The sequence below is a fragment of the Athene cunicularia genome, assembly GCF_003259725.1.
Source record: "Athene cunicularia isolate RWA chromosome 13 unlocalized genomic scaffold, athCun1 chr13_part1, whole genome shotgun sequence".
Classification (NCBI taxonomy): Eukaryota; Metazoa; Chordata; class Aves; order Strigiformes; family Strigidae; genus Athene; species Athene cunicularia.
In genome coordinates, this window is record NW_020799117.1 from 16234119 (window position 1) to 16255361 (window position 21243).

Sequence of the window (21243 nt, forward strand, 5' to 3'; positions counted from 1 at the left end):
GTTCCCCCCCCCCCCGGCCCCTGCCTCCATTTTAATCATCAGTCTAAAATGTTTATTGGAGAAAGAAAAATTTCCAGGAATTACTCTCTGAAAGTCACCAGCTCCTGAAGCTAATGAAGTGTAAGGATGCCCTCTACTGAGCATGTGCTCAGAAGTTTTGTTTTGGAAACAAAATTGTCCCCCGCTGGGTACAGAAAGCATTTTCTCAAGCAGCTGGATATCAGGTCAAAGTTGACTCATTCTAATGTGCATCGTGAATTGAACCTGAAGCACAACTTGCAAGTATTTGATGAAGAGTGCAAACTAAAGATAATTTACTTGTAGGAGTTAAAAAAACCCCAACACAATAGCTCAAGCATCAACTTTTGAAAGGTGTGGCACAATTCTCAATCCAGTCACCTGAATGTGATGAGAAATATATTCAGTGGTGAAGGAAGACTGATGATGAGAGGATCTAAATGCATTAACAGTAAAATATATCACTATTTCTAATGAGAGCTTTTTAGGCCTTGTAATGATGTTCAAGAGGAACACGATAATAAGGCCATCTTAAAGTATGGCGTGCATGAGTAGATTATTCTACTTACAGGTAACACTGAATTTTCTTTTTGCTGTATAGTTAAGTCTGCCAAAAAGCTTGTGGAATATTTCACAGAAAGTCAATAAATGTGTGTATCTATTAGCAGAAGTCTTCAAGAGGAATACCAAGACACTCACTTTGTTTCTGAAAAGATTTGGGAATTCAGAAGAACCATGAACAGCAATGGAGAGCTAATCCTGTGCTGCCAGTTTAGATCAGATCAAAATTTCCTCTTTCTTCTCATTTAAGGCCAAGTCAGGACTTCCTTTGCTCTCAGATTGTTGGAGGACATTCAGCACCATTTTAACTCCTTCTACAGGCTTTTCCCTTTAGCATACAGAGTGTCAGAGAGCTACTAAATGGCCACTTTAAACTCAGCTGTGCATGCTATGAAAAACAGCAGTACCTTGGTGAGGCTAATGGTGAGGTTTTTATCATTGAATTAACCATATAAATAATTCAGTGTGCCTGAGGAAATCTGGAAGATGACAAGCTCTGAAATATATATTAAAAAACAAAGTACTGAATTCTAATTAAAATTCATGCTTATGGCAGAGTTTTCTCTTACAGAAGGTACATTTTTTCTACCCCTTGTTTTAATCAACTGAGTCTAATGCAACTAAATTATTCTGTAACAATTTACTTCACTTCATATGTAATGGTACAATGTGTCTAGAGAAATGGGCTGATAGGAACCTCATGAAGTGCAAGGACCTGCATCTGGGGAGGAACAACCCCAGCCGCAAATGTCTGTTCGGAAACACTTTTTTATTATGAAGGTGACTGAGCACTGGATCTGGTTGCCCAGAGAGGGTGTGGAATCTCCCTCCTTGGAGACAGTCAAAAACTGCCTGGGCATGGGCCTGGGCAGCCAGATTTTGTTAGCCTTGCTTGAGCAGGGGGGTTGGACCAGATGACCTCCAGAATTCCCTGCCAACCTCAACCACTCTGATAATGCATCCAGATATATCAAATTAGGTAAACACCAACTTGAAACAAATATATTCTGAGAGTAATGAATACTCTTTCATACACAGAGCTTTCAGAGCAACACAGTAAATAGCAGCAATGCAGCTATGGAAGCAAACAGTGTAGCAGTGTATAAGCCTTTGACACCAGGCAGCAGTGCCCCAGTTCTGGCAGCGTATGTTGAACAGATCCTTATCTCAGTTCTGTCATTGCAACAAGCTGTATCAACTAGTTGGCATAAGGTTAAAATATCCTAACTCCCAAATCCTACCATCTAGGAATAAATTAGTACAGGGGAATATAACCATATATTATAAGTAATAATGTTCCAAACAAGTAAATCGTGTATATTTATGTTACAGTAGATGCCTTTTCTAAATATTCCTGTAAGCATCTGCAAGTGTGCAAGTTTGAATTCACATAACTGCGTAAAAACCTTCCTACGTGAAAGGAATCATACACAGGTTTCTCCCTGGTATTGAATGGAGATGTTTCTAGCCTCCCAGGTCCTGAACTGACAATTCAGAGCAGTTTGATTGCCTGCTTGATTGTTTGTGAGATAACGGTGAGATTGGCAGTGACAGGGTAATTTACTGAAGATTGCAGTGTCAGACTATATCCAAGGGGGCTTGCAAGCATAAAGATGTGATTCGCATGACTGACAGGATGCTGAGAGATTGATATGCCAATTGAAAGTTCATGGTGTCATCAGAAGTGTTCGGTCACAGCATCCCATAATCTGCTGCATGATGAGGTCATTACAGACATAACATATGATCACCTCTAATAACAGGTATAGCAAAAGGATGATGCAGCTCAAACAGGTAAATGTAAATTTGTCAGAGGGAGTAATTTATAGCCTGTGTTTTGCTTCTGTTGTTTCTAATCTGTTGATAGGATTCTCTTGACTGGTGGTCATCTGAATAAAAGAACTGAGCGGTCTGAACAGTGGGCAGCCTTAAGTTCATAGTTGTAGAAGTGTCACAAACTGTGAAAAAAAGCAGGATGCCAAGAAAAAGTTTTCAGAGCTTAATAGGAAAACTGCCTTGAGTTATAATGTGAAGCTAATGATGTTCTTACGATGATTATATAAAGTGGGTGGAAAATGGATTGTAGCAAAAAACAAAATTCCTACCACCACATTGGAAAGGATTTCAAGATGAATAGAGCTCTTAATGTGAACAGGCGACTGACCTTAAAGCAATGTATAGCTCTCGCAACAAGGTAGTTTGTCTGACTTAAATTTCCTCAGAGGGCTGAATGAAACATTGTCAGCATACCTTGGCAATTTTGCTTTTAAACTAGAAACAGTCATTTCAGGCACACACAATCTGTTGGAAATACAAGACTAATTGCAAAATAAGAAAACGTTTATAGGTTTGGGGTTGGGCTGGATTTTCTTTTGTTGTTTTTCTGATTATCACTGTGTAGAGTAATGCTGGTCTGTTGTGCATTTGAAAATCTTGAAAATACATGAGCCATGATCTTATGCTAAAATACTTTTGTCATCTAATCTACTGGAATGTTCTTTCTTTTTATGATCTCAGTATGTGACCAGGCCATATTTGTATTCAAAAATCAGATTAATATGCCTTGGGGAGTCTCTGAAAGTTTACAGACCTAAGTAGATTGCAGATTGAATGCCTGATTCTTGCCAGACTAGATGAATAAATGTTTCTAAATTGTTAGAGATGATAATATTTTAAAGTAAATGGTTATTAATTTCTAAATTACAGTAGAACTCCATTGAGATAATATATTTCAGTTAAATGATGATAGCAAAGGAAATAATGATGCTAGAAGTTGTTACTGTATGTGTTAAAAATAGTCAGTTATAATTTATCTAAGTGTACAGATTGATCTCCCTATTGAGGATTCCATTTTACTTTCGGGTGTTTAAATTCCAATTTTTCTTAAAAATACCTCTTAAGAAATATTCTTGATGGACAACCTAATATGTCATATGATGACTGAACCCATCAGCTTTGTGACTGATGCTTCCTTATACAAGCATGCAAACAAGTTCGGATTCAGTTTTCTATGGGAGGTGGGACCTCCAGCAGCACTTCCCTAGCAATTGCCAAAACGGGTACAATGCAATTTTTATTTTACTTAGGTAATGATAACTTACTCTGTCACCCCCATCTCCTTCCCTCATCTCCCCAAATGGAACAAATGAAATTAAACAGCATAACTCTCAAGACTCATTTATAGCCCAGCAAGGAGATCTAAAAACTTGGTAAAACAAACAGTTGTAAAGTTTTAAGACCCAAACATAAAACAAACAGAAAACCTAAACAAATAATCCTGTACTCCTTCCACTATTCCTTCTTTCTAATTTCAACCCTTCAGAAATTTCTTTGGGATTCATTCTCATCCAACACTGGTTTAAATTAATTGTAGCAGTAATGGTATTTAACCAGTGTACTTGAGAAAGTGTCATCCTCATTGCATTATTGGTTCAATTACCAGTTTTACGATGTAGAGATGTTATGAAGAGTAAGCATTGACATTTTTTGACAGTGCCTTAAGAAGTCCATTAGATATTACTGCTTGATAGCACTGTGCAGCCAGCTGAATCCTGATGATTCTTACCTTTCAGATGGCTTGGTTGACTGCCTAGACCCAGACTGCTGCCTCCAGTCTACTTGTCAAAATAGCCTGCTGTGCCGGGGTTCACGTGATCCTCTTGACATCATACAACAGAGCCATTCTGGTTCACCAGCTGTGAAGTCATTCTATGATCGAATCAAGCTGTTAGTGGGGAAGGACAGCACTCATATCATCCCAGGAGAAAATCCCTTCAACAGCAGGTAGCAGCTATAAATATGACACTGTATCTGTGCAGTTACATTGTATGGGAAAATTTCTCCCAGAGATTTTATTCATGTTTTAATGAGATGCTGCTTTCAGGTGCTTCACGAATTTGCATCTTGGGCATCACTGAGGGCACTCTGTTGCAATTTATTATGTGGCCTTTATTTTATAACACTGAGTTTTATTAGCATTTTAACATATTGGCAACACCTAGAAGAAGGTTCTTTCCACTGAGTAGGAGCTTCTAAGGTTTATATTTTATTAAGACTGTAATATAGAACAAGGGAAAATTCAAACTTGTTTGCAGTTAGAAAGAGGTGACATTTTATTTAGTGCCATTAACACAAATTTCAATAATGGAATAACATTTCAAATTATTTTATAGATATAGAAATTTAGGGGGGTTTATTATTTATTCCTTATATAAAACTGTTTTACTTGCATCATCAATACATTTGACTAGGTTTTTGTTTTCTTCTTAGTTTTCTTTTTCTATGTCTGTTCTTCCTATGATTATTAATTATATAATGATAATGAATCTAAAAGCCAGCACATCATTAATTGATATTTGATGCCATTGTATGCTTACAAGAAGAGTGGTGTTCCTATTTATCAATATTATTTAAATAGATCTCCATGGAAGGATGCTAAGAAATTGATGAATATGTTAATTATGTTCATGTTGCCAAAGTTAAAACTGAAGAAAGAACTTAATTTGAGATAACACCCAAAAGATTAGACTTCATTACATGAAACTGTTTTTTTCAGTCAGGATTTCATTACAGGCTTACTGGGTGATGTAGAGCAAGTCACTAAATATTTGTCTGTAAAATGAGGATCATAATGTTTCTGAATAGACCAGGCAGGTCCTCATTGTATTCATCCCTATGATGCTCAAATTGCACAATGATTTCCATATTCTATCAGAAAAGCCCTGTTGGATACTACTCTATATAATACAGACTTTATTCTATAAAATACCCTATGCATACACACAGAGAGTTGTTTGGAAAAATGGAAGAAAATTGTTCTGTTTTCATCTAAATTTGTTGTGGGTTTTTTTCTCATCAGCTCTGCAAAAATAAAATGAGGGAATTTTCGCAATTTTTCTGCAGTGTTGCATGAAAAGGAAAACAAGAGAGAAGCTTACTAATTGATGAAGCTGAATAATTTGTTCAAAAAGGAATACAGGCTACAGCATTAAAAAGCATATAGTCCACAGCCTGCTCTATATATGTTATGGTCAGCAAAATTTCCTTGAGTGAAGAAGAGCAGGCAGTTTCCTGTTACATATTGTATGCTAATCAGTGCTTGAGCCATTGCCTAATTAAGCCACCCAGAATGAAAATGAGTGTGTTCCCTGTATCTGTATTCCACTATTGTCTGATAATATTTAGTTGTTAGTAGCATGATCCAACACTTGAAGTATTTTACAAAAACAGATCATTCCAAATTCCTAGATGAATATATGATATGAAGACATTCTTGCACCACCCAAGAAACATTAGAAATTATACTAGAAATAATCAAGCTGTTTATGTATAGATATGGGTCGGAGTCTTCAAAACAGTCTGAGTTAGAGCTCTAGATGAAGCAGAAGCTGGGCACTTCAATCCTGAGGCTCCTTTGAAAAAATCTCATTTGAAATCTTAATTTTTTTTAAAAAATATTTTCTAAAGTTCCCTGTGGCAGGAGTCTTAGTTTTGTTTTATTCATCTGAAGTTCATAGCGTATTTTCACATATCTTTACAAGTGGTGTATTAATGACATTTTAAAATTGGCCTTAGCTTCTAAGCTGTGAAGGTGCTTTTGAGAATTCTACAGCTCAGCTGTTGTTTTTGGTACCAACTTTAGGTAAATCTAATTTATAGTGTCAAATCAGAAGTATTAAAACTAAGGGTTTTTTACTTTTAAAAAGTGCCACAGGGTTACACTCCAAGTTTCACGCATCTGAAGCTGCCATAGTCTCAAGAAGTAGCTGCCATGGAAGATAATGGCTTCTCTCTTTCCTCAGCTCAATCTCTTATTCCAGTGAAAAAGATGAAAAAGTGGTACAAATAGTGGTTATGACTTTTTCCAATATTAGTATAAGAAAAAGAAGTTATTTTCTACCCTGCTAAAGCAATAAATTACAAAATGTGTTGACTGCAAAATTATTTACATCTCAGTGGTTGTTTCTGTGCAGAAACAAGATGAGATGAAGTTTTCAGGAAAAAAAAATAGCTGTGTGCTTTTACATATTTAATTTCCATGTTAAAAAAAGAAAAAAAAAAAAAAAAAGTCTCAGCTTTATTTGTCAGTTACATTTCCAAAAGATTACCAACAAAAAGTTGTCCTATGTCTGACTATTAGTCAACATATTACTTCTTATAAATCCAGACTTTTGCTACAAATTTTATTATACATTGTGTTCCATATTTTGGCATTTTAGAAGGAATAAAAGATCTTTGGCCAAAATGTTCTTATTCAGATTGTTTCTTGAAATACTGAAATTGAAGATAGAAAGAATTGTCATGAACATTATTAATTCTCTTCTGACATATTGTGAATTCTTTCTAAATCTGCTTTCTGCACTGTTCCCCTACAGAAGCTTTAATGAATGTCTTCCTACAACTATTTCTCTGTGTAACCTAAAATAATTCAAGCACAATGAATAATGCCATGATAGTTATCTTGGTCCAATGTATTCCTAAGTAGATTTTCTCAACAGATATCAATTTCTATTAAATTCCATATTCTGTTACAAAATGTTGATTTTGAAAATTTGACTTGGAGGGTCAGGAAGTGGTTGAAAGTTCTAAAAGAAAAGTAACAGGAATGGCTCATTTTCTTTAGTTTATGTAGTACTGAAGAAAATATTTCACCTTGTTTGGAAAAAAATATGAGGAAGTAGTTGTTAAATAGCCAGCGTAATACAGTCAGAAATTTACATCACAGCACCTTGAACATTTCTGAGCTAATAGAAAAGACCTGAAAACAGTCTCTGATATTCTAATAAAAATAGATGTTCTCTGATATGGGGATGATGCAAGCATTGTAGCCGTCCCAGAATTCAACTGCATTTTGTCAGTGTCCAGCGAAACACAGCCCAGTTTAATCCCCTTGTCCTACAGCTCAGAAATGTGTGGTGTCAGGATGCTCTGCCGGTTCGTGTGCCTGAAGCCTGCTAAGGTTCAGGGGCAGCCCCAGTCCTACTGGCACAGTCAGTTCAGAAATGGGGCTTTTCATTTTCTGGCTCTCTCTAAAGCTGCAGAAGAGAATTGGTGGCTCGTGCTGGAAACACATACTGCTGAAATAGAAATATTTTCACCCAGGACTACAGTAAAATGCAGTTTTGCAATTCCTGAGATTATGGGTTGCAGCAGGATTTAACTCTCTCCTGCCTTCCCAGGAACCATTTTTCACATTTCCAAGGTAAAAATGGAAGCCACCTACAAGGAGCTTCTCCTTTCCCATCTCTTTTTTACCATGCAGCTTTCCCCACTCACCATTCTGCTTCTCAGGGTACACAGAAGATGGAAGGGAAATGAGCCGGGTGATGGAGACTCCTCTTGAGCTGGGAGAGGAGAGGGGCAGAAACAGACAGGCCATGCTGGAGAGCAGAAGAGTGGGGAGAAGGGGGAGCTTGCTACTTCCAGTGCTCAGGGGGCTGAGAACGCAGCCAGGCGGGCAGCAGCAATTTCTGCCCACTGTGCACTTAGCAGCAAAACACTCTCAAAAGACCAGACTGACTGTGCCTCTTACAGGAATAACCCATCTTCATCTCCTTTAGGTTAAGCAAAGTTGCTTAACTTGTTGGCTAAGAAAACTTTATTTTACCTGGGTGTAAAACTGGCCTTAAAACTAAATCCTTACTCTTGATGACAAAGTGAAAAGCAAGGGTTACAAATCAGGACCAAATGTAGTATACCAACATCAGTCACTCCCCCAGATGAAGGAATATGAAACTTAATTTGGAAAATTGGTTGTATAAAAAAGACGTGTAGCATTACACCATATTTTTCAAGTGTATTAGGCATCCACAGACACACTATTGTACCCAGGGAGGTTTTTGAGATGTGCCCAGTCATCGCTTCAGTGGGACTTCGGGGTCACAGTTCTGGCTTGGCTGAATGTGAGGTAGCTTTCTACTCTGCAAAGCCTCGTTAAACAACGAGACAAAGCCTCATTAGACAAGGAAAGCATTAACTCCCATTCTGTGTACACAGACCTCACTGCATAGATAAGCAGTTTCTTGATTTAAGTATATAGAGGGAGCTGGGCAATATTGTGGTGTCTTCAGTATTCTAAAAATCTTTGGAGTAAATTAGATTTAGAGTAAATGAGGCACAAGTGTTCCACTACTCAGTTTATAAACAATGTAACTTTGCTTTTGTAACTAACTTTAAAACCTTCGATTATCTTTCTCTTCAGTCTTGTGTCTCTCATAAGAGGCCAAGTGGTGACTACAGATGGAACTCCTCTAGTTGGGGTCAATGTGTCATTTGTCAAGTATCCAAAGTACGGCTATACCATCACTCGTCAGGATGGCACGTGAGTTTGCTTGCTTCATTGAGTCCCTATTTCGTATGTAGTATCTTTGCTGATTAACAGATGGTGTGATCTAATGGAACCATGTGGTATCATGCATTGCATTCCTCCCAGGGCAAAGAGCTATTAAGTAAACAGAAAAGTAATTTTTCACGTGGCATTTTGAATACTAACTGCAAGTAAATATGAAAAGGCTGACTTCTGATAATAATGTGTTAGCAGGCAGACTCCTTTCAAGAAATTGTTCTGTATCTATGAAGACATTTGTGGACTACAGTAATATCCAGCTGAGACCAGAAATATTTTATTTTAAATGACAGGCAGGCTAACACTGCTAGGAAATAAAAAAAAGGTAGTATCATTCTAGAATAGTATATTTTCTTAAAAGTTCCCTTCTGCCTCTCTTTCCTTTTGAAGATGCACTATCTTTTGAGTTTCTTCAGGGTAGAATGTAATCAAAAGATTCTAATTGAATATATTTAGACAATTTCCTGCTGTGCAAAAAAGTGCTTTTTCCCCCTTGTATCAGATGATTTGAAATGCACACAAATTCAGATAAACAAAAATCAATGTATCATGGTTTATCTAGTTTACTGTCTGTGGTAACTAAAAAGTATATCTGTGACACACGCATTGTAAACATTTGCCATTTTATCTTGATCTTGCATGCAAATAATTGAATTGAAATAATTACTATGAGTCAACTGAACTATAGGGAGTATTTAATTTCCACATTTCCCAGAATATTATTCTGTTATAATAGAAGTATAATGTTCTTGATTTCAGTGATTTAATGCTACAGTAAGTGGTGAGCTGAACTATATTTAGATCCGAATAGATTATTGAAATCATTGAGTAATTTGTAACATTGCCAGCATTTACATGATATCTACTTCTGTTGTCAGAACAACCTGAAAGTATTTAGTCCAGATTTCAAAATGCTTTCACAGCTCGACATTACTGCTATGATTATGTAGGGAGTTGGGAGTAAATACCTAATCTTTCTGAAAAAAATATAGATCAGTCGTCCTGGGGACAGGCATTCTTATTTGTAGAACAGAAGCAGCAAAAATTTTCATTACTTTTCTCTTACTGCCATGTGTCCTATTCTGTGCTTGATGGACAGCATCTTTTAGGAAAGTGATAATTCAGTGTCTAGCTCAGTATGAACTTGGCATGTCTGCTGATTCTATATATAAAGGTGACTTGTAATAGTAAATACGGTGGTTTGTTTATTGGATATTTTTTAATTATTTAATGCAGATTTCTTAATATATAGGAACAATATTTACCCAGGTGACAAAGCTTGTCTTGGCTGGATTTCAGTTGTTTAGTTGTCAAAGGTTCACATCCCATTACTTATCATTTGAAGCGTGACATTTAAAATATACCGTCATGGTTTAACCCCAGCCAACAACTAAGCACCAAACAGCTGCTTGCACACTCAGTTCCAGTGGGATGGGGCAGACAATCAGAAGGGTAAAAGAAAACTGGGGCTTGAGATAAGAACAGCTTAATAATTAAAATTTAATAATAATAACAACAACAATAACAACAAAAAACAATAATAACAATAATTAAAAGGTTAATAACTGAAAGAGAAATAAAACCCAAGAAAACAAGCAATGCAAATGAAAAAATTTGATAACCACCAACCAACCAATGCCAAGCCTGTTTCTGAGCAGCTCTCCCCCACCGACCTTCTCCCCAGTTTATACACCAGACATGATGCCATATGGTGTGGGACATCCCTTTTCTTGGCTGTGGTCAACTATCCTGGCTGTGCCCCCTCACAGCTCCTTTTGCCTCCCCAGCCTCCTCACTGGCAGGGCAGCATGAAAACCTGAAAAGTCCTTGGTTTGGTGTAAGCACTGATCAGCAAAAACTAAACCATCGGTGTGTTATCAGTATTATTCTCACCCTAAATCCAAACACAGCACTGTACCAGCTACTGGTATTCCTATATACCTATTTCATTAGCCAGGAATGCTATTACTTGAATTATTCAGTCTTGTCACATTTTTCTAGGTTTGACTTGGTTGCAAATGGTGGAGCATCCCTGACTTTGCACTTTGAACGGGCCCCATTTATGAGTCAGGAAAGGACAGTATGGTTGCCATGGAATAGCTTCTATGCCATGGACACTCTCGTAATGAAGACAGAGGAGAACTCCATTCCCAGCTGTGATCTAAGTGGTTTTGTCCGTCCTGACCCAGTTATCATTTCATCACCACTTTCAACTTTCTTCAGTGATGCTCCTGGCCGGAATCCCATTGTACCAGAAACTCAGGTAAGAACAGTGAGGGTGAAAAGGATATAGAGATCAGTGGTCAGATGCTAGTGCTGACCTGAGCACTTACCACAGAGTCACCATTTGTCCCCTGGAATTGCTGTAGCAAATGCCTCTGTAGACCTGCATTCATTCTGACAGATACCAGGCTTCTAATGAAGTCTTCAGGATACATCCTAGGTTTATGTCACATAGACACATTTATCAGTGACTACCTTGGACCTTCTTCTTATCATACAATATATCAAGTATATCTCTGTATTTCAGTTGACAGCTTAGGTATTTCAAGAGCATTTTGCAAAGGCTTTGTGTGTGGTGCTAACTGCAGGCTGTTTTCTTCTGTGTTATTTATGACCCAAAAAAATTATGAAAACTACTGTTATGAAAACTACTGATACTATTGTGTCACTACTTTATTCAGTCTTTTACAGTATACTAACTGTTAGTAGAAGTTGTGGGTTCCTATTACTGTATTTCTTATGTTCCCCTTGCATATAACTTGCAGTAAAACTACTTGTACTTATTTGCACTTTTGCCACCAGTGGGGTCTTAAAAAGAAGTGTACACAGATGTCAAATAATTATTTGTCCAGAAATGTCAGCTAAACTGCATCACTGCACTGATTTGAAGATAACTACTCCCAGTAGTAGAAAGTCATCAGTTCCTAAGAATATGCAGTGCAAGAATATTATTCTAAAAAAATAACAAAGAAGTAATGTAAAATGTTTGATCTTTTTCCTATTCAGGTTCTTCATGAAGAAATTGAGATTCCTGGCTCTAGTATAAAGCTCAGCTACCTGAGTTCCCGTACTGCTGGATATAAATCCTTGCTTAAGATCACCATGACTCAGTCACTTGTGCCGCTGAATCTAATCAAAGTTCATTTGATGGTAGCAGTAGAAGGGCATTTGTTTCAAAAATCATTTCAAGCATCTCCCAACTTGGCATATACATTTATCTGGGACAAAACAGATGCATATGGTCAGAAGGTTTATGGGTTGTCAGATGCTGTAGGTAAGTCAGTGTATATAAGCTCCAAAACTTTTCAAATAACACCTGTAAAAGAAAAGTGCAAAGATGTCTTATAGTAAAGCAAATGCAGACTGAACAGTTCTTGTCTTCTTGACACAATTTATCTTTGTGTTATGTTTCTTTTACACATTAAAGATCACATTCAGAGGGTCTAAACTCCATCAACATGCCCGTGTTTCCTGATCGGTAGCTGACTTAGAAGGTTTAGACCAGACAATGGGAAAAACTGGCTACAGGAACTTAGGTGAAACCTAGTCCATCACTATGCTTTTATTTTCTTACAGTTAGTAAATGAGCCTGATGCTGAACTGGCTGGCATTCTTCAGTGCATTTGGGTTTTCATACATGCCATTATTATAGGCTCTTGTGGTATAATACATTTGAAATGAAAATGGTATTTTTCTATTGCTGTTCAGTCTTGTAGTTGAATGGCTATTTTTATTTCGCTTGGTCCTAGTGGGTGGGAAAAATAGAGTGATCATCATAATATTTTTAAGTTTTCATTTTCATTTGAGTATCAGAATAATTTTGATACACCAGTGCTAAAAATGGGCATCAGAGCTGTGCTAGTGTGGAAAGAACAACTTATTTTTAAAACCTCCTTTCTTTTCTATAGTTTCTAAAATCTTCTTTGCTATAGTTTTTCTTTCTTACATTATTGAATAGGACATTTCTTTTCTGAGTAATGCTTACAGTTCATGTGTGCTTAAAAGCACACAGAGTTTTAACTGCTACTTGGTATATAGTATGTGAAATGAACACACTAAATAAATGCTGTGAACATCTGGCAAATTAAGAGTTTAATCTCTGTTATCTGACAGAACAATTTTATTACCTTTTAAAAAATATGTTTTTCACTCTCCCCTCACCAAACCAGTCACTTTCCAACACCAGCTATTCAAAGAGATCAGATCCCTGCAGAGTACATATGAATGAAGTTTCAAATTTGTGTCTAGTCAAAGATCTGAATTTAATATTGAAGAATAAAAGAGAGGAATATAATCACTCCATCTTCTTGAGCAGACTGGGGAACTAGAATGCTGGATGATTTGAATGTGCTCTGGATGTCTAATTCAGTGTTTGTTTGGCAAGTATATCAGATTTTATTTTATTTTATTTCAGTTTCTGTGGGTTTTGAATATGAGACTTGCCCCAGTCTCATTTTATGGGAGAAGAGGACAGCACTGCTGCAAGGATTTGAACTAGATCCTTCAAATTTAGGAGGATGGTCTTTGGATAAACATCATGTACTTAATGTCAAGAGTGGTAAGTTAGTTAATTCCATATGTTTTCTGTGCTATATGGAGTTATGTCTGTGAATGCTTTTTATTGGCATATTTACACTTTAAAAAATGAAGTTTCTTTACTCTCTTTGTTTCATCTCCAGCTCAGTAAGGTATAGAACATGTTTCAGTTGTCAGAATTTCAACAAATTTGGAGAATTTCACCAATTTTTTTACTATTCTTCACAGCATAACTTTCTTAAAGTCCAAATCTTTATTTTCTAGTCTTGTTCGTTTATTTCCCTGTAATGTTCTTCTGTCTACCTTCCCTGTTTTTCTTATATTAACCACACCCATTCCTGGTTCCTTTTGTTTGATCTTTTTCCCTTTAATCTGCGATGGGGCTTAAGAGGAGTATGAGTCAGTGACAAGATACTGAGTCTCATTTGTCTTTTTTTTTTTTTTTTTGTCACCTGTTTGGTTTTTCCTCACTTCTCTTTGTCTTTACATATCCTAAGATGAATGTTCCTGGTCTTCATATTTTACCAGAGACTCTTAGGGAACTGAATACAGAGCATATATTTCATTTGATCCCTGTAAAGTGTTTTCTACAGCCTTCCTGCTGATCCCTGCATTAACAAATTACAAAGTACATTGTTGCTCAAGAAATCTAAAGTAGTCTTCAGAGTAGGCAAGTTTAGGTTATTTGAACACAAAGTCCTGTGCAACAGATCACTGTTGAGACAGACATGATATTCACTGTTGTCACCAATGGGGAGCCAGTTACATTAGGACCATACAACTGCATTTCCAAAACAACATGAGGCTAAAAGTTTTCGGCCAGATTTCTGCAGTCTTTGATGACATTGAAAATGGTCACTCTGGCAGAGAATCTACTCCCTTCTTGGAGCAGGGGCCTGCTCTTTGAAAAAATATTTTTGAAAATAAGTCCTATGTTAAAGGCATTTCTTGAAGCCTTCACCACTAGCTTCCCTCTTGCCTTTTATCATTGATCCTTAGCAGCCCTTTTAAGAGTTTCATCTTTCTCCTATCTTTTCATTTTCTGTGTTATTGTCTTCTCTGGCATCTCCATTTCTCATTTTTAATGAAAAAAAGTGTGAAAGACTGAGAGGTGGACAGAGAATAGTAAGGTTGGCACAAAATTCCAAACAAAGCATAACGTAGGAAACTGGAGTGAGAGGATCCAGAGACACAAATAAGGAACACATGTTCTATGCTGTTTACCTTCTCACTTCCCAGTTAGTAAGACAGTCTAAACCACTGTGCTAAGCCAGAGAGTTGTATGGCAGTGTTTTCTTTTGTAATGAATACCAAAGTACTCTGGGTTTGGGTTTGGGTCTGTGGTTGTGTAAGTGTGTGGTTTTTTAACAGAGAATGTTCATTACACCGTTATTTTTACTACTGCAAGCTCTTTCACTCTTTTTGCACCACTGACGAACCAAATGCTGGAGTAATTTCAGTGTACAGTCCTTAAAAGCAGCTGTTGAAAACAGAACTACCTGAAGTCCCCTGCAATTAATGATGATAATAACCACTACTTCTCCTCTTTGTTATTAGGTATATTGCACAAAGGCAATGGAGAAAATCAGTTTCTAACTCAGCAGCCAGCTGTGATAACCAGCATTATGGGAAACGGGCGCCGAAGAAGCATATCCTGTCCTAGCTGCAATGGTCTGGCAGAAGGAAACAAGCTTTTGGCCCCTGTAGCACTGGCAGTGGGTATTGATGGAAGTCTCTTTGTTGGAGATTTTAACTATATTCGACGTATCTTCCCATCCAGGAATGTTACTAGTATATTGGAGCTGAGGTAAGGTGTTAATCCTAGCACTTAACTTCTGTAGCCTGTGCTCAAATCAGCCTTTACCATTACTTTTTATAATTTTGTAAAACATTGTCACTTTCAACCTATTTAAAATCCAGTGGAGAAATGGGGCACAGAAATGCATAGTTCAAAGTCTGTAGCTTGTCAGAACAATGACTGTAGAGAAAGACTAAAGAGTAGAAACCAACTTGTACAAAAAGTACAAACTATCTTCCTCTGTCTTCTTGGTGATCATGTGATACAATCTCCCCTCAGTACTATACATCATTTAGTTTTATTTGAAAATTACAGAATTGATTGCCCTTAGTTATTGAGCCACAGTGATAAGCAAAGGTATAACAATCTTACAAGATTAGAAGGAAGGTTTCCCTTTCAGTAGTTTTGAGAGACAGATTCCCACTTCTTTCCCATACTTGTAAGACTATTATTGTAGGTTGACAAGTACAGTTAAGATTGACATACAGAGTCACTTTGCATCATCAGAACCCCCCCCTCCCCTCCAACATTAAGATTTGGTCACTTAATAGGGAAGGCATGAGTGCAGAGTGTGCCACTTCACCCATTTCTGTTCCATTTCCTTTTCTCATTCTAGGAGAGGCAAGATCTATTGCTTCAAACATAACTCATGTAACTGGACCTTATAGTTACAGCACTGTTGAGTATTTGCAGAAAAAATGAGGAAAAATAGGTTGCATTGTCTGTCTTCTGATACTTCTGCAGCCCACTCAGGCAATAGTATTAGTGCTTTTGTAAATTGGATATAGCTGCAAAGTACATTGAGTGAATTTAGGTCATTAGCCTTTTTTTTTAATGATGTGGCCAGTAACGAATTCCTCTGCTTCCACTGTACTTTTAGTTTTTAATTAGTGGGAAAAAGTGCAAAATTATTTGACTGTTGGAGAATAGGAGGCCTAGCTCTATTTTACACCTCTCTTCCATTCATGTCATTCTGTTGATGTCACTATTGTGAATTCTGATTTTGTATAAGAGAAAAGAGATCTGATTTAGGCCAATTCTACTCTGAAATCACTCTCTGACACCAACCTCATACACCATCAGGCTGCCTCATTATATTTAAAAAAATCCACAATAGTAATAGATCATCCAGTGCTTTCTGCTGGCGGCTCAGTATAAACCACAGAAGGTAGCTGGTATGGATGTGTGACCTGCTATAAATATTTATATCAGTATACCCTATAATTCTGCATTATATAGAATATGCTGATTTTTTTTTTCTAGTTTGTTCAGTTCTATTTAGCTTTCTAGTAGATAGAACTACAGATTTATAGGTGAAGAGAAACATTTTCAAATTAGAATACTTAATATAAGGCATTTATATGCCCCTCACTTCCTAATATCAGCCAGTGACAGTTTCCTAGCACACCTGATATTTGAAAATGTCTCCAAGTTTACAACAGTGTTAATCCAAGTATTTTCTCTCTATGCAAGAGAGAACTTGAGCTTTTCAGCATGTGTGAGGGAAAATTGGAAAGTGCATCAGTAAAGAAGCAGAAGATGGCCGCCTTAATTTGCTTTTGTCCACTTTCTCTTTTCTTTTATGAAAGGCTGTTTTCCATAGCATAGTTTCTTTAGCTTCTGTTACAACTATTAGCAATGAACAATAAATCTATTGTACACTAAGTGTTGTTGGACAGCTGCAAATGACTAGACACATAGATTTTTAGCATTTGCAATGATGTCTTTTGTCCCCTGTTCCTCTAAAGGAAATTATGGTCCATTCCAGCGAACATCTTCTATAGCAGTAATGGTGGTCATCTTAAAATGTATATGAGTTACACGGGTAAGCGTTTGAAACTTTGAGCCATTTAAGTATGAATGAGAGCAGTCTTCAGCTAGTATCAGTTAGCTTGAATAACGTTGCAAATAGTATATCCATAAGTATACAAACCAAATACAACATTTTATCTAGATTTCAGAATAGATGTCATTTGGTTTTACATAAGCCAATACAAATCTTGAGTAACTTTATAAGTCAGAATATCCCAGTGTGCATATTTGCTTTGCACTGTCCCTTATGAAGGTGCCTGATCTGCGTGGCTAATAGGAATTTTGACTCAAGAGTGTTGCATGTCACGTTTAACGTTGGTATTGCAAGTTTGGGGCTGTGCACAGAGTGCTGCAGCTCAGGAGTCATGCACATCCTTGTTTGATTCGGTGGATATTCCTAAATGGAAATTACATAAACACAGTGAATCACTGTGGTGTGGAGAATGTATTCAGTTACTTCCGGGAAGTAGAGGACGCTTTGACTTCGTGTCTAGACAGTAGACTAGGGATCAATTAATTCTATATATCTCCCATTGTACAGTATCTTACTGCTCACTTAGAAGGGTTTTTTTCTGCCCTAGAATTTGCTTTGATAGGCTCAAATAGATCACATGTAGCATCCAAACTTGCTTTAAGCAATGATTTTAGAGACTGGGTGGAGAGGAAAATAGAATGTGTAGTAGAAATCTGTTTAGAAATAGCCTGTTGGAAAACTATTTTGATTAAAGTGGTTTCCTCCAACTGGCAGAGAATATCCTAAGCCCATTGCTTCCCCCTTCCCAGTTCTGTATTCAGAAAACTGCCAGTTTCTCTCGCTCCTAGCCCACAAGCTACACATATTTCCATGCAAAAACAATGTCTATGGTCCAGAAAGATTCCTGTAAATATATGGGGGTGGGGGGTTGGGGGCAGGGGTATCCTACTAGGTAACTAGTGTGCAACTGAATCACTCCCAGACACTCTTCATCCGTAAACCAAGCTAAGGCTAGTGCTGAAAAGAGATATCTTCTCCTGTGTCCTTTTGTAAAATAAAACAAATACTATGTTTGCTTTACCATCTATTCTTCAGCTAACTGTTTGTTCTTTTTTCTTCTGTTCCCTTTCTATAAAGAAATAAAGAGTTTAAACATAGGTAAGACACGAGCTCTTTCCCATATAATTTGATATGGTTTGTTTGCTTCATTGTGTTTGCTTTTTGTGTTGTGCTTCTTGTGTAATGTTATGTTCTTCATGTACCATATATAGAAACATTTTTATGTGCTAATTGTGTGTTATGAATTTGATAAGCATTAGCAATTATGAAATGCAGTCAAAAAGCAACCAAATAAGTTCTGACAGTAATTAGAAATTTCTAGTAGAATGCAAGTATAATGAACCCCAAGCTAACTTCTATATAAACACTTCTCCCTGCTGTCTATAATTGGTCTAAATGGTTGAGGTAAACTACAACAGCAGTTTTACAAATGCCAGAAAGGTTCACAAAAGCACTAATGACTGCAAATAGGTCAAAACCTCATTTCCTGGTCATTAATGATTTTCTGAACCCTCTGTCCTTTTTCATAATTTAGTTTCTATTTTCTATCATCAAATACAGTTAACAGTCAGTCAACCTGTGGGCTGGTTGCATGCAACCATTAAATGCAGTCACTGTAAGATTCATGAGGGAGGCATAACCTTTCTGGACATTAGGAGAAAAGATTTCTCATTGTCTTACCTGAGTACTAGGCCTTCTGGATGTCAGCAGCATAGGAAACACTTGTACCTTCTTCCAGGCCAACCCTGGGATGGGGAGCATGTTCACCTTGGAGAATATCAAGGGAAAGAACAAGAAGAGCTGTTGTAAACTATTCCATAGTGTACTGTGCATCACCTTTTAAAACCATACTTTCCATTTCTGCAATAGAAGTTAGATCAAAAGATTGTCTAGACTAAACAGTATAATTTCCCCTTTATGAGATATTTTGGTATAGCAAGTGTAACACCACTGAATTTTCCTATCTGGATGAATTCATTCACAATTTGCTAATGATTACTGGTGATGCTGGAGGCTCCTTGTTTGCATTAACTAAGTTTAATTAATTTTTCAGGTGCTTAGAGATTTGCTCTGGGCAGCTTCTCTTTTTTGGTTAAATTTAAAGAAAAGCTATTGTTGCACTGTTGCAAATTTGATACACATGTGAGAAGAATAGGGAGGACAATCTGATCCCACCTGTACTTGCTGTCAGGCACCAGGCTCCCTCCCAGACCAGTCAGGCTGCGTGGTGGTAACGGCTGCATTCACCCAGGAGGGCAGAGGTGGAGACATTACTGGCAGAGGCCTCTGAGCAATACCAACTGTTACAGAAAATCTTTTAAAACAAGGTCCATTCCTTGGTTTCCTATAATTCGAATAAAAGATTACAATGGCACGGAAAAAGAGAGACAGAGGTCAAACTGGCTCAGATGCCAGTTTAAGAACTATTTACTCCTCATTTATCAAATACATCCTTGTTTGAGGTAATCTTGTAGTGTCTTTGGGTACACGGTGAGTGCATGTCACCTTCCACCAACCGTTTTCTGCTGAAGTCCCTCAAATATTTTATGTGGAGAATCTTCCACTATCTGTTTCCTTACCCAGCTCAGGAAAGAGCAAAGGGGTGTGCAGCAGGTCTGCAGCTCCAGTGAGTTGCTCCCTGATCTGGAACGAAAGCTCATGACTGACTCGCTGGCAAAACTGCCCTGAGGGAGATTCCCGAGGAGAAAGGCAGGGCGAGCTCCATGGATATGCCCCATGGACGCACCAATGGCTGGCGGAGAGGAGAGGGAAATAAGCCCATGTTCTGCCATTGCTCTTTACCCCGACTTGTACCTTACCCCATCCTGGTCACAGTGGGACATCCGTGAGGCTCGCTGTGGCAGAAGGGAAGCAGGGGTGTGCTCGCTCAGGAAGGCAGGCACAGGCTGGCAAAATCATGTCCAAAACGAAGAGATGCCCCTCAGTCTCGCGGAGTGGCCGCTGCTCAGTGTCAGGCAGCAGGGCAGCTCCCCCGGGAGCCGTCGTGAGCAGCTCCCACCACTGAGACCAAGCAAGGCCCCTGCTGCTGGCAGCAAGCAGCTGTGTCTGTGCCCAGCGCCAGTTTTACCTGCTCCATGACTCCCTGTTCGGCCAAGGTGGGGGTGCGACATGTTTTAGAAGGGCCGGGCAAAAAGCCCCTGGGGCAGAGCCCAGCAGAGAGGCGGCAGCAGCGAGCCTGCAGCTGGAGCACTCAGTTTTTGGCTTGGCTGCTGCTGTTGCAAAGCCTTGAGTAAATTTTGGGTGTATTTGTGAAGTATGGCACAAGGCTAGTGTCACAGAAAAGTTTTCCCTTACACAGTATAAGGGGAAAACATGGTGGAAGAAGAGAGCAGAATATCAAAACAATGACAAATATGCAGGTGCTTGTATGGCTCAGATACTCGAGAGACGGGAGAAATCTTGTAAGCAGAAAGAAGTATTTTTCTATGTGGCAAAGAAGGTTGAGCTTTGTTTTGGAGGGATGAGAAGGAATGTGAATAAAGGTCTAGGGAAGAGGTGCAGTCTGCTGATGATGATAAGGAGAAGAATTTGAGGAATAAAGAGATTGTTCTCTAATCTCAAGCATGTCACTAGTCTCCCTGCATAACTTTGTCTACACCACTTAACCTCTCTGTGCCTCAGTTTCCTCCTCTGTAAAATGGGTGTAATACCCATCTTTTTAAAGTACTTTGAGATCCATGCATGAAATAAACCTGCCAAGTATTTTTTGTTTATTGTATTTTTTCATCTCTAATTTCTACACTCCTAGACTTCAGCAGATGGTATTACCTCTGCCTACTGAATTTTGATCAAACCAATCTCCTTCCTACTTTCTACAATTTTAGAACAAACTGGTATTGACCTAAAATCATGGCATGTCAAAGAGTGGCATAAAGGAAGATAACTGTAGAAAGTGATATTTTTGGGCCTCCTCATTCCTCCAGATCTGGTCATGACCACATGAACGCAGTTGTCTTTGTGCTGCTGATAAACCATCTGCCGAAAGTGGCCTTATTATAGTTTCAGCGAGTCTGATCAAGAAATGGCTTATGTCCATCATAACTTATCTCTGTGTATCCTCACTCTTGGCGATGGGCACTTTTGCCACATGAAACTAGGAGTGTGGATATTTGAAAG

The 21243-nt window shown here is 38.0% G+C and overlaps 1 protein-coding gene across 11 annotated transcripts in view; it reads left to right on the top strand.

The window, feature by feature from the left end:
* TENM2 (teneurin transmembrane protein 2) overlaps window positions 1–21243 on the top strand; it is a 727803-nt gene that overhangs the window by 679952 nt on the left and 26608 nt on the right. For 9 of the 11 annotated variants that reach the window (XM_026858437.1, XM_026858439.1, XM_026858440.1 and 6 more), the window contains 7 exons: window positions 4152–4362; window positions 8780–8899; window positions 10925–11186; window positions 11933–12200; window positions 13341–13484; window positions 15020–15269; window positions 18184–18204. In XM_026858437.1, coding sequence (XP_026714238.1) covers window positions 4152–4362; window positions 8780–8899; window positions 10925–11186; window positions 11933–12200; window positions 13341–13484; window positions 15020–15269; window positions 18184–18204 — 1276 coding nt within the window. The remainder of the gene's footprint in view (window positions 1–4151; window positions 4363–8779; window positions 8900–10924; window positions 11187–11932; window positions 12201–13340; window positions 13485–15019; window positions 15270–18183; window positions 18205–21243) is intronic. The other 2 variants (XM_026858438.1, XM_026858441.1) reach the window with 1 other exon arrangement.